The 13,822-nt window shown below is 41.4% G+C and overlaps 1 protein-coding gene across 1 annotated transcript in view; it reads right to left on the bottom strand.

The window, feature by feature from the left end:
- The window catches only part of PPM1E (protein phosphatase, Mg2+/Mn2+ dependent 1E), a 65,810-nt gene extending 52,005 nt beyond the window's left edge, over positions 1–13,805 (bottom strand). The window contains exon 1 of the mRNA XM_084493427.1: positions 13,324–13,805. Coding sequence (XP_084349553.1) covers positions 13,324–13,730 — 407 coding nt within the window. The 5' untranslated portion in view covers positions 13,731–13,805. The remainder of the gene's footprint in view (positions 1–13,323) is intronic.
- Positions 13,806–13,822: the final 17 nt, after the last annotated feature.

Raw genomic sequence — 13,822 nt, 5'->3', positions numbered from 1 at the left:
TAACTTTTGCAAGCAAATACAGAGAGTGACCTCATCCTCCTACAACTAACGTGTAAACTCTATTTGGATCCAGGAGGATGAGAAAACAATGAACCTGTGGAGCACTGACTTGCAGAAAGCTTTCTTTCACAAGTTATCCAAGCACATAGGCTGGAACATGGAACCTGGAGAGTCATGAGTATATTTATTACAGCTGCATGTTCCTTATTTTGGTACTAAGTGACCATAGCACTCCACACAAATTCTGCTAGCAGAGTACCTGATCTCTTATATATGAGAAAGAACAAATCTACTAATTACCAATTCCAACCAAATATATGTATTTGGGTGGCAGGAACTAGTTGGTCAGTTAGCCTTTGACTTCTGAAACCAAGTACATTGACCTCCCAATAGCTAACAAGCAGCAACCAGAGTTCATTAACACCAGCTTTTTATGCAGCTTTGCTATGTCAATGTACTTCTGTTTTTTATGAGACTTCTAGACAATAATAAGTTCTTATTTCCCATTTACAGAACAGTAAAATAACATTAGAGAATGATAGATTCATCTTTTCAAACTGTTCCTGGAAGGATAAAAACATCTATATCTGATTTGAATACAGAAACATTAGTTAAACAAAACCATTTGGACTGTCTATTTACCTTGCCAGACTTCCTTCATCATGAAGGAAATATTCAATACTGATTTAAAAAAAAAAAAAAAAAAAAAAAAAAAAAAGAAAAAGACTGTGAAACCTCAGAAAAATTACAGTCCTATAAACCCATTATTACAGTGTTAAAGCTGTTGTACTACAGCTACTTCTGACAATGATTGGATAAATAAGTGCATATGGTTCTCTAAGAACATACAGTTTTCACCAAGGAATTGAAAAGAATATACAGTTTCTCACCTTGGTGAGGGAAAAGGGACACCAGTCCTTTAGTTTTCATTGATTTCAGCTATCCGACTTTAAATGGAACTGATCAGGCTATTAGGTTCAATCAACACTTTACTCAGATGTTTAAACACAGCCCATTAGGTATGAAGTTAGCAGGTAACTGACTAAAGAAGTGAGCAGGCTAGCAATTTCTTTTAATAGTGTTTTAGCTGATCTGATGTTTCAGGTGGTCTCATCCCTCTCACAACTCCTCTTTTAATTACTTCCATTTGACAGAGCGTCTATTAGATTCTCTCAATCTGTCTCTTTACTCTTAAAGTGTTAATTGGCAGCCTCTATGGGTGTTTGGAAAACAACCCCATTTAGATTTCCTCTGTTACAGGTTTTATCACCAGGTTTTCAACCATTAGCCAAAATGATCATGGTGTTAAACTCAAAAACTGCGCTTTTCACCTTTTGGAGAAATCATCCTGAATTCTGAGTTGTGCAGAATCTCACGTTCTACCACCTTCTTCCATTTCTTCACTGCTTCTCACACATCATTAGTATACGGCAGTAACTGGAGTTTATATTTATCCTACAAATAAATGGCAGAATCTAACTCTTAGAGGCATGCTTCTTCTCTATAGATCTTGTTTATAGAAAGACACGAAGCTTTTCTGGAGGGGGCTGAGGGTATGGAGAGAAGATTCGGAAGGAAAAGGATTTGGGGAGGATTTTTTTTTAAACATTTACTTTAAAATGAAGACCAATTTGCTCTTTTTTTAACTATATTTTTTTCCAACTTCCTGTCCTGTTTTATGTATTTATCCTTCCTTATTCATAGAATGGAAAAGTAAAACAAATCTTTCTCCAAAGAAATACGTGGTAAATTAATTGATGCAGTTCCGAAACATAAGAGTCGATGGAACTACAGGAAGTGTTAGTTTATTCTTGGATTAAAACGTAGCAATTTTTTGAGGGTCATATCCTGTGCCTTTTTATTTAGCCCAAACTTCCTTTGGCATAACTTGGAAGCTGTTGACATGCCGAAAATGAGAATTAACCTCCATACGTATTGTCTAGCTTGGCACTTTCCTCAAACTTTCCATGTGTACTGCTGCCGCTAGTGTTACTTACTACAAGGGTAGCTATTTCAGACGTCTCACCGTAACAGCTTTTGTCGTGTCGCTTAACCTTGCTCTAACTGAGACTTGCAACGTGCAGCCCCTACTGCTCCATGGATAGCATTGTTTGGTCACCAAAACTGAGCAGCTAAGAAAAGTAAATACAAGATCCTTCTTGTATTTACTTATTGTGAATGTCTTTCAAGAGCCTAGATGGGCACTTTAGCTAGATACAATTCTATGGTACTCCTTCTAGAAAAATAGCTAATTTAGCCGGTTTTCTTGACTACCCTTGCAAGATCTATTTTGCTGCAACCTTTTTTCTAGCAAATGCTCTGAATCTTTATTCTCCTGTAAGTACTGATACAACCTTCAGATGCCTATCACTGCAGAATCCCACAAGATCCCATTATAGAACACACCACAAGGCTACCAGAATAACATAAAGATATGGTATTTTTAATTTTTTTCGCAGTAGTGAGCATATTGGAAAATGAGGAAAACATTCTGCTGGCACATAGTATTTAAAATAGTTTATGATCTTATGCTATTATTTCCTTGTTACTTTTAACAAACCTAATTTTTTTTTTTCAGCCCACAGGAATTTTGGGTTTTACTCCCACACTGCAGCAGCCCTTCATTTTTTTCCCGCCCCCTGATTTAACACCTCTGAACATTTTCTTTCCTATGTGCTAGATGGCCACAGGCAAAACGGAATGGCCCATTTTCAGCACCGAAAGGAGGCCGATGAATTCCTTTTCAGTCCTGCCCAAAAAAAGTTCGAGTGAAGCCTGAACCGGCTCCCTGCAAAGCATCTCTTCACTGGTAACAGGCGGCTAATAGCAAACCCGCAGGAGAACGAGAGCATAAGGAAGTACCAGATCTTTCCCTAACTTAGAAGTTAAGGTAGTGGCATAGCCCTAATATCTCACAATGAAGTCAAAGCAAGCATAAACACAGCAGTGCAAAACCAGCTTTCAGAGTTTGGTTTCTTTTTAGGGAGTCTGCCGCAACAAACCAGGGAAAAAATAGACCTGTGATGAGTTTCTCTATTTTGCAGGTCCATTTCACTTGACAAGGAGTCTCTAAGAAATGAATGGAAGCCCCGGGGGTGGGTCGCTCAGGTGGTGATATTACTTCATTCTTTCTTCCTCTTTCTGTTTTATTATTTCACCCTACCCGACTAGCTGCTTTTCATATCTTTACAAATATAAAACAGACTTCCTCAAAGTGCTTTCTTTTTTCTTTCTGTACTTCCTCAACAGATGTTTTTTGTTATTTCTAATTCAGATGGCAATTTTCTCAGAATTAAAAACAGAAAATACCCCCCCAAGGTGTTACTTCCAGATCTAATATTTTGTTCCACTCCATAATAAAGAGGACAAGACCAAGAGCCAGCTTTTCACTCCCTTCTTATTCCAAACTTTTGTTTGGCGAGGTAGTTTTTGTTCATCAATGGAGTGATCAAAATTTGGTATCTAGGTGAGCACAGAAAAATAAACAAGGAAAAGAAATATATACACACGTACCTGTGCCTCACCATAACATTTCTTGGGCTGTTACCACCTTCATCTTTATTACTCTTTTGTCAAGATACAGGTCAAGATACATGGAAACAGAAATTGCATTATTTCAGTTTTCAGTAAGTTGAACTGAATAGCTTTCAATAAAACGCATTTTGCATTAATACATAAATGATGTTTTGTATTTCTTAAAATGTAATATAAAATTAATACAAATAGAACACCTTTTACAAACAAATTTAATCAAGTTACTTAAAGTCCACTGCTTTCTGCATTAAATTCTCAATTAGTTAGGATGAAATTAAGAAATGTTTTTCAGATTTGTTGTATCCTGCTATATACACCTATTCACACAATTCAAAATGCCTGTTCTTTCTCCCTGTTGATGCACCTTTCTTCTCTCACCTCCCAAGACACAGGGAGAGTTTGGAATATTTGGGAGGAAAATGTTTTAGGATATTCTATAATTTCAAAGGATAAACTGTATTTTCTTTAGTCCCCCGAGCTAGGTTTAGAACTTTGAGGCTTGACTCAAATGTTTAGGAAGGACTCCATGTCACAAACATCAGCAGCACTTAAAAAGACAAGGTGAGTGTGAATTGCACCAACTCCATTTTGTGAGATGCTACACTAAAGGCACCTAATACCCAAAAATGCTATTCTAAAATTAGCGTACAATGTAATTAGGAAGATTTTAAGTATTCTATCCAATCATTTGGGTCATTCATAATCAGTCACACTGAAAAAGGTTAACGCCAATGAGGAAAGTTCAAAGCACTTAAAATTCATTCTCAACTGAGCAATGCACTGGGGAAGATGCTCACGTTACTTAACGAAGGCTCAATTCCCCGCTCCAGCCAAGCAGCCTGTGTTTCCTGCCCCAGCCAAACCCTCCTGGAAACCACATCTTCCCTTCTCTGCTGACTGCAATGGGAATTGCGCAAGTGTTACATGGTGATAAGTCTAACCCCCCGGGTTAGCTGGAAGGTGATTCTTTTCATGAATTTTGCATGGTTGCTACCACTGAAGTAAAAAGTTAAAGGCCAGAAGAGCTCACAATAATAACAACAATGTGCAGTATTTGGTCTGAGAGCACAAGACTGTTCCGAGAGACCAGAGGAGAGAAAGATGCTGTGAATAGGTGGTATGTCCCACTTTCTCTTTAGTTTTCTAAGGCAGGAATGTATCTCAAAACTCATCCTTTTGGGGCGCATCAGAACTAATAATAATTAGTAGTATTTGCTACCACAGAGGAATTGTATGTACAAGCAACACTTTGTAATCAGTTCTACATGTCAAATTTTTTAAATCCAAGATCTCTGTTAAGTTATCCGTTATAACATATGTTTCTCTGAAGTTAAGGACTAACCTTAGTTCATTCCAGCATTTACATCAGTGCTCATTTCTACTGGGGGCACTTTCACCAACAATTCCCATTTGAATGTTAAGGAGAGGATCAAGTTGTTTCCTTGGAAAAGCTGAGTCAACTTTTGGGGAATGTCAAAAGGAGAGATTAAATTCATCTCATAAGCGATACAGCCCTTATTCTCAGTGGAGCATACCCACTGCAGTGAGAAAGCAGAACCAAGAACAGCCCAAGGCAGCTGTGTTCGGCAAGCAGAAAACCGATCTGCTCGCTCAATGACCGAATTCCCCCAAACCTTGAGCAACATTCAGCTTTTGACTGCTTGGTACCCACACACAGGGTGTTGCACAGCTGCTAAGAAGAACAAGACATCTGAGAGCATAACATCTTTTGAGATAGGGACCTTGATATATGAACACTTGGGTTCAGTCATGCTTGCCTCAAACACAACCATTTGACGACAAACAGAATGACACTCCCTACAAGTAAAGTTTAGTTTAAAATATATATCATGCTGTATATTTAAGTGTGTATGATTGGTTTTGTACAGAATCCTATTTTTCATGCAGGTGGTTAATTTTAGATACTTTGTCCCTGGGCCACATTGCCTCAGCTGGGCTCATAGGTTCAAAAAGAACTGAATGTTTCCCCCAATTTTCAGGTGACCCATTATAAATTAATAAACCAAATACATTGCTTAAAAATACAATTCCTACTGTGAGATTTAGCAGCACTATCATCTAATTAAAATTTAAAAACAATAAAAAAATACAAGCAGCGGCTAATTGAGCAGAAGTTTGTTGTATGTGAAGTCGGCACACATGGAAAAAGAAATTTTTGTTACAGAATACATTCCCTGTCGAGAAACAGAAAAAGCAAAGCATAACTACTTGTTAAATTCTCAACTACAGGGTGTGGGCTTGAGCCCGCTATAACTTCAAGTTAGGATTAAAAGTAAAAGAATTATTCTAAAAGCTAATTAATATAATGCACGGAGTGGATTTTTTCGTAACACTAATGAGAAATAACTTACCACATTCGTTTCAGATTTTTGAACCTCCATAAGAAGGTCATAGCCTGAGGTGAAAGGAACAGCCCTAGAAACATTGCCAAGAAGTTAAAATGCCAAGTCCTATTTTTATACACTGCTTCTATTTTTAGTTACACCAGGGTGAAAGTACAGAGCATATAAAAAAATTATATTCTCAAATGAGAGAAAGTACTCAAATTCTTTATTGTAAGCGAAGAAGAAAAGAAACTAAACCCTCACAAAAAAAGCTTAACAGACCTTACAGGATCATAAAAAAAATCAGCAAAAAATAACTTAAAAATCATAACCTCTGAGAAAATGAACTTCAAGTAGCTTCCCACAATTTTACCCAATTAATCCAATATTCCTTTTATTGTAATTCCAGCAACAAAGAAGTGCAAATGTTTCGCAATTCAGACTTGCCTGCATCCAAGTACATTTAAGCCATGATCAAAGCTTAGCAGCCAAATTTCCAATCCTGCTCTACCACAAGGAACATAAAACTTCTCGACTGATCGCGTGCAGGATCCAGACCTGGTGAGCAGTACTAGAGCTTAAAAATGCTGGTTCAGTTACTCAATCACTAGTTGCCTTTAGCTGTTTTCCATCCGATATAAACATAAACTGAGGTAATCCTGCAATCTAGTTAACTCGTTTAACTTCTGTATTAATTATTGAAGTACCCAAGGGCATCTATTTCCCTTGCAGTTCTAATTTACGAGACTCATGATTACTTCTTTATAAAATGCCTTATTAGACGTGGGTGATGTTGTTTCTCCCTAATGAAGCACAAAGGCACAGCAGAAATGTTGCTGTAAAACAAGCCTACAATCTGCATTCATTTCATCTAATCGCTAAATACATTATAACAACAAAAATCTTAAATATTTGGTTAGCAGTTGATTTCAGCCGACTCGAAGACGAGGAACTACCTGCCGACACACAGCAGTGACCATTTGCAGTCTTGTGGCATGTCACAGGTTACTGACATGTCACGGACACACGTTGTCCGGGACTCATTTATTTTTATAACCATTTGCGTTACGTAATCGTGGTTGCATTGAGTTGCATAAGACAGTCTTGCAGCATGGTTCAAAGAACATTTAATGTTTTAAAGCGTTAATTCCATCTCATCTCGTTTCTCACATATCCTTCCTGGTTGGTGAGAATGCTCATGAGAAAAAAAATGGTGCACAAAAACACCACCAAGAAAGAACACGATGCAGAACAGCCTGAGATTATTTCAGTGACATCAAATATAGGAACAAAAAGAACTCTCATTATGTGTACTACATGCCCTGTTGCTTTTGCTCTTAATGTGATCATGTAAGCAATTTAGCAAGACAACTAAAAATGAATGAGCACATATTCCAGTGACAGAGCAGTCAAGACGCTGAAACTTCTATTAACATAGGGGGAAGCCAAGTAAAATTTCAACATCAAGAAAAATTTTTTTTAAATGTTCTGTGGAAAGAGCCACAGCTGAGTAGACCATCGTTTCTTCAAAGTATAGGTGGATAAATGCTCTGTCATTGCTATAGGTAATTACAGGGAGGAATTTTAAGGGCAAAACTACTTTGTACAGCATGCTTTGTACAGAATCACTAAACAAACCCAAAAAGGAACGAAGCCTACCACACTCATCACATCCAAAAGTCAGGCAGAAGTTGTTTCACAAGATGGTCAAAAGATTTTAGTTAGTCAAAGGTTTTTGAGTACCCTATAAATGAAAAATGACATACTGCAAATAGAATTTATTACCCACGTTCCTTCTTGATAAGCCAGACTAGTTTCAACTGTGGTTACATAAGGTCCAAAAAAAAGGGCTTGTTAACACAGGTCTAATTACTCAGCCAATACCTGTGCAGAAGTGAACAGCTTCACTAGGAGCAGTAGGATCTAAGCAAATTGCTTTGGGGTCATAAAAATCTCAGTGTGAATAAGCTCCTAGCAAAATTAACTCCCCTTAGTTTGTTGTACTATTAGAAACTTTCATTGAAATAAAAGCACTGGAATGAATACAGTCCCGTAATCTGCTCACCAAGAATGAGTTTTTTTAATGGTTATATAAAGCAACTTCCAAGCATAATCACCATTGCACTTGTAAAACTCAGCATCCTTTAATCACAAATTAGTAAGAAGTTTTGAAATGTCACCATATATGTTAACCATTACAAAATGTAAATCTGCAATTTAAATAGCTCATTTTAGCTCGTACACTTTTTTTAGAAGGAACATCAAAATATCTGATTTGATTCAGTATTTCCAAACGCGTGGGAGCACGAACTGAAGATGCCTGGAAAGCAACTTAAAGAATCTCTTGCTGGTTAGACCATTAGTTGGGTTTTGAAAGTGATTATCGCCAAGTATCACCTGCTTGTAGATTATCATGATTTCCAGTCTCAGGTGCATAAAATATACCCACCTCTGAATGTTAGGACATCACCATCACTCAGCACATGGATTAAATTTCATAGAAGCATCTTTTAGAGAGCCCTAAGACATTGGCAACAACACTAATTTCTCTTAACTTTCTGCGTGCACTTCTACTAGATTATGTAGAACCTCTCACACAGAAGCATGGGGAGCTCTAGGACGAACATCCTCTGGTCTGGGGATATGGGACCAGCTGGGCACCTCCACAGACCCTTGTGACAGAGCTGGGAGCTTGCTGCTGCCACCCCACAACTCCACGCTGGGTGCCTGGTTCAACAGCTGCACTCAGGAGGAGATTCCTGATCTCAGCGGGGCTGCAGCAGACGCCACCAGCCCAAGGCCACCACGCTGTCCTGCTGCCACCCAGGAGCAAGCTCAGGCATGGAAGCAGAATGCCAGCACAGCCACGGGTGGGAAATCCGTGGGTCTCTCTTTGCCAAACCTCCTCACCAAACACCTTGAAATTCCCCAAAAGAGGCTCAACCAAAGTCTGCTTAAGTCATTTATTGTGAACACCGGCCAACATCACCATCTTCATTTTCATTGTAACTGCGCAAAAGAAGATTAAACAAGTACCATCTTAAAAAGGATGGCGTTCCTGCTTTGTTGGCCTCTGTGATAAACATTAGAGACGGCAAGTAGTGTGATTATATTTCCTATAATGGCTTTTACATTGCAATCAATAGAACAGGTGATAAGAGGCAAATTATAAAAGAGTAAAACATCACAGCCTATTTAATGTGAAGTTAAAAAAGCAATCTAGCATAACATATGAATTTCAGTTTACAGATATCGACAACAATGCCAGCTTTCATACAACATGGTGAAGAAAGCAAGTTAAAAGCACGTATGTCTGCTTTTTAAAGGGAGAAGATAGGGTCTCTTCACTCACCAGTGATGGAGGCAGCAGACAGAACTTGTGTTTTCAGCTGAAGAGCTTTAGAAAAAGATTTCTGCTCACATACAATTACCATGGAACATCTTCCTTTTTAACTTAAAATTGCAAGATTAAAGGGGGGAAAAACACTCATTTACTGTCCATATTTTATGTCATTCTAATGTTAAAAGGCTGAGTCTACATTGCTTTTCTTGACTTTTCATAGCAAGACTGTACAGAATACTTAAAAACATTTCCTCTCTTTGAAATAAAATAGAGAGGATTAATTTTTAAAATCTCTCTTAAAGCCTTACAGTTTTTAGTCCTGGGATCTATGATATTCTGGGCATGTTGCGCAGTACTCTACAAAGAACTCTAAAAGGGCAATCAATGCTTGCAAGTTTTTCTTTTCTTGTCCCTAGTCAGAGCAAGATTTTTACAGTCCTCAGAATAAGCACTTGGTTTTCAGCACCTTAGTTAAGCAATGAAGTTGAAATAACATTTTTTTTCTAACACACAATCTTTTGCAAATTTGAACACTGGAGAAACAGGTCTGCTTTCTAAGTTCATGAAAGATGGTTTTGAATTAATGTTTGAAAGCAAAATACTGCAGCACCAAAATCACTGGAAGCAAACCTGAACCTACAAATGACAGAAACTCTATTAATTGCTGGAAAAGCCTGGGGATAAAAGTAGGGGAGGAAAAATGAGAGGGAGAGAGAGAGAGAATGAAAAGGCTGGAAAAAAAGAGCAAGACACATGCAGAAAATATACCACTGGATTTTTCAGATTAAGTCATCTGTTCAGGAAGAAATCTAACAGCAAGATACTTTTGTTCCTCCTGGTGACACAGCTTCTGAGGGTGCACTGTTTAACTCGGCCCAGCCCCGTCCTCTCTTAGCAACCACAACTTTATTGATTATTTTTTCAGATGTCTTGTCAAGAACCAGCTTTTAAATACATTACTTTTAATAAAGTATCAGTAGGAAGAGGAATAGAAAAGATTATGATGTACTCAAGTTAGTACCTTCTTCCTTTAATATAAGTCAGAAACGATGCCTGCTCCTGGCTCGGTGGGAGCAAGCCATGGGGTCTCATTTAACAGATGTAGGATTAAGTGCTTACTATATTTGCTGCTGCACTGCAACTGTTTAAATTATACAGCTTTCTCTTGATTAGGATGTTAGAGAAGAAAATCACAAACTTTCAAGCTATCATCATGCAATGTTCCAATGCAATTCCTCAGGAGTTACTCTCTTTTTGGTTATTCTCTGCATCTAACATACCTCCTGTTAATCATTTTCCTGCTGCTGAGGATCACTAAGAAAGCACACGGCACACATTTTGTGGCATTTAGACAGATACAAAGATTACATTAATCTAATTTTCCAAGCATATGCTGTCTCCAGAAAGAAACCAGGAACTGGAAATCTCTAAGGGGGATATGAGTCTTTTGGAAAATAGCAGGGAAAATCTCATAAATAGAAACTCTTCTTATACTGATCTGTACAGAGGCATGAAACTATTACTTTTTTTTTCATGATTGGCAATATGTTCCCATTTCTGAAACGATCTTACTTCCCTCAAAAAGAACTAAAGTAGAGTGCTCAAAATAGCTGAGAAACAGCTGTTGGATTTTTCACAGAATGAGGATTTATCCTCATTCTACATATAATGCAAACCAGTCATTTGACTAATGTATAGTTACAGTTACAGAAAGCATGCCTTCACAATATAGCCCTTCTTGCTAATGACACACCAATAAAACATTCCCTGTTGCATGAGTTTATGTGCACTTTTTTTTTTTTTTTTTTTTTTTTTAACACTGTCACAACCACCGGGCACAGAAGTTTTACTCATATGCATGAAGTTTCTTGTCTCTGTAATCATCTATTCAAAGCCCTCGCTGTAAATAGGGAAGTCATTTACTTCTGCCAGTGGAATAACCTTTTGGCAGTTTTAAGTTTCACTGGCAACTGGTGAGGACACTAGAATACAATACTTCACCTGGAGACCACTTTTGCATGCTTGCACTTACCTCAGATTCCATCACCACACAAGAAGCAGCTACTTCAGCTTAGCTCCCTGCGTTAGATGTGGCTTGCAATATTTAAAATGCTCTGAAGAATTACATTTTGCAGTTACCTTGGCCAGCTGTACACAAATCAATGTCTACCAATCTTCAGTTAAAATACATTAGTTTACTATTGAAATGCATTTTCTAAACATTAACAAGTAAGTTATTTAAGCCTTTGGAAAACAACTTTTCCCAAACGATCCCCTGGTCTCTTTATTTTGAGGCTGATGCTGCCTTTTGCTTCCTAATGTAGGTGCCTAGAGGAGGAAGCCTGCATCGACTTCACTTTAAACAAAGCCAAGATACTTCATTCAGCAACCATCAAAAGATTCATACAAAGGCTGCAGGAAAATAAATACTGGCACGAGCTATTCCTACACAAGGAATCCTCTCAAAAGGTCTTTGCTTAATAATTTCATCCAGGAACAAGGACCTCAGAAACTGGGGAACCTGAATCTGCATGTCCTGGGGAAAGGGGACACAGAGGGACAACACACACACAGACAGACACACAATTTCAAAATCGTTTAATAGATGTACCTTAAATAATACTTCAAAAATAATCTGTCCTATACCTAAAACTTTATCAGAAGTCTGTTTAAATAAATTTAAAAAAGCACATTCTAAATATGTGGAAGGGATGCGCCACTCTTTTCTCTGTCACATCCTGTGTATTCCCTGCTGTATTCAAGAGAAAGACTTTGCAAAGGTGGAGGGGTGAGCGTGTGTGGATGGATGGGAGAGCTTTGTCCTCCGCAGCTATCATTGTGCTGCTGTCCCCATCGCCCACAAACGCAGGAGGCAGGTCAGAATGGAACAGAAGCAGACCATGCAGTTGTAAAACCCGATTCTTTCTCTATTTATTTCTTGTGACCGAGTAACACCTCCCATTACAATTATCAGCTCGATGGCAGAAAGCTCCCCGGTGTGCTGTGCATATTTTCACAGGTTCATTCGTCTCCTCCTGTGGCATCAGTTTAAAAAGGCTCCTAAAGAAACGCCACTAACAACCATTTCTATTTCCAGCCTTCAAAGCCAACGCTGAGCACAATACAAAGCCCTGGTAACTCATCTTTAGGTTTCAGTCCACAGACTTTTCTCACTGGGAATAGCTCCCATCTGTTTCCTCTTTATGCACCAGCCTTTAGAAAGCACAGATCTGGAAACTGCCTGTGCACAGAACAGAGCGAGCTGGCTTTCCCCCGCTGACGGCAGAAACAGCCCCAGGATCGTGGACACCTTTCTCCTATGGCTTTCTTCTCCTTTCTCCTGATCCGTAAATGCACGGCGTGGTTCTCTTGATGTGGGTTTTTTTTGGGGGGGGAGGAAGGGAGGGACTGCCTCTCTTTCCCTTGTTCTCCCCTTCCTTCTTTCTTGGCAGAGGCTTCCCCATTTACACACCCTCACGCAGGGCACATTTCCATGTCGAGCCTCGGAACAATCAACCACGGGCACCCTCCTCCTGCTTGGGCACCGTGAGACGTGTCTGTGTGTGTGTGGTGTGTGTGTGTCCCAAAAAGCCAAGCTGCTCTCCACACGGGTGCCCCCAGACCCCGCTCCCCATCCCGGGCGAGGCGCTGTGAGGGGAACCCCAAACGGGGGGCACCTGCCCTGGCTCCCCCCTCAGCACGGGCTCCTGCAGCCCCCTCATCCCCCCCTCAGCAAGAGGGGAGCCCCACGGCCCCACACACAGCCGGGATCCCCTCAGCACCACACAACCTCCCCCTCAGCCCCCTCAGGGGCCGGAGCCCCCTCAGCCCCTCACGGGCTCAGAGCCCCCCGGGACCCCTCAGGCTCCACAGGGGGCCGAATTTCCCTCATCCCCTCACGGAGCCGGGTCCCCTCTGTCCCTCCTCATCCCCACAGGGGACCGGGTCCCCCTCAGCCCCACACGGAGCCAGACCCCCCCTTATCCCCCTCAGCCCCTCATGGAGCCGGATCCCGCCAAGCCCCTCACAGAGCCGGGTCCCCCCTTGTCCCCCCTCACCCCCTCACGGGGTCGCGCCCCCCCTCAGCCCTCGCACACTCACTACTTGTACAGCTGCTGCAGGCAGAGGTCCAGGCACTCGCCCTCCACCTCCTCCTCCGTGATGTACTCCGAGAGCGGCCGGGGCAGCGGGGGCAGCGGCGGGGGAGGCGGCAGCGGCGGGGCGGGCGCCTGAGGGTCGCCGGCGTCTCCCTCCTCCACCTCGGCCTCGGCGCTCGCCGCCACCGCCGCCGCCGCCGCCTCCTCCTCCTCTCCCTCGGCCCCGGGCTCCTCGGCGGCCGCGGCGTCGGCAGCGGGAGGCGGTGAGGGGGGAGACGGCACCGGCGCCGCCGGCTCTGCCCCGAAGGGCCCGCGGAACTCTCCCAAGAACAGCTCGAGGAAGCGGCGGTAGCTCTTCTCCTCCGCGCCGCCTCCGCCGCCGCTGTTAGTGCCCGAGCCGCCCGCGGCCATCGCTTCGCATTCCCGGCCGCCCGGCGGCGGATCAGCACTGCGCCCGCAGAGAGCTCCCTGCCCGCCGCCCGCCTCCCTCCCTCCCTCCCTCC

Source organism: Aythya ferina, assembly GCF_964211825.1.
Source record: "Aythya ferina genome assembly, chromosome: 19".
Classification (NCBI taxonomy): Eukaryota; Metazoa; Chordata; class Aves; order Anseriformes; family Anatidae; genus Aythya; species Aythya ferina.
The sequence above is the reverse complement of the archived record's forward strand: the minus strand, read 5'-3'. Positions and strand labels throughout refer to the sequence as shown.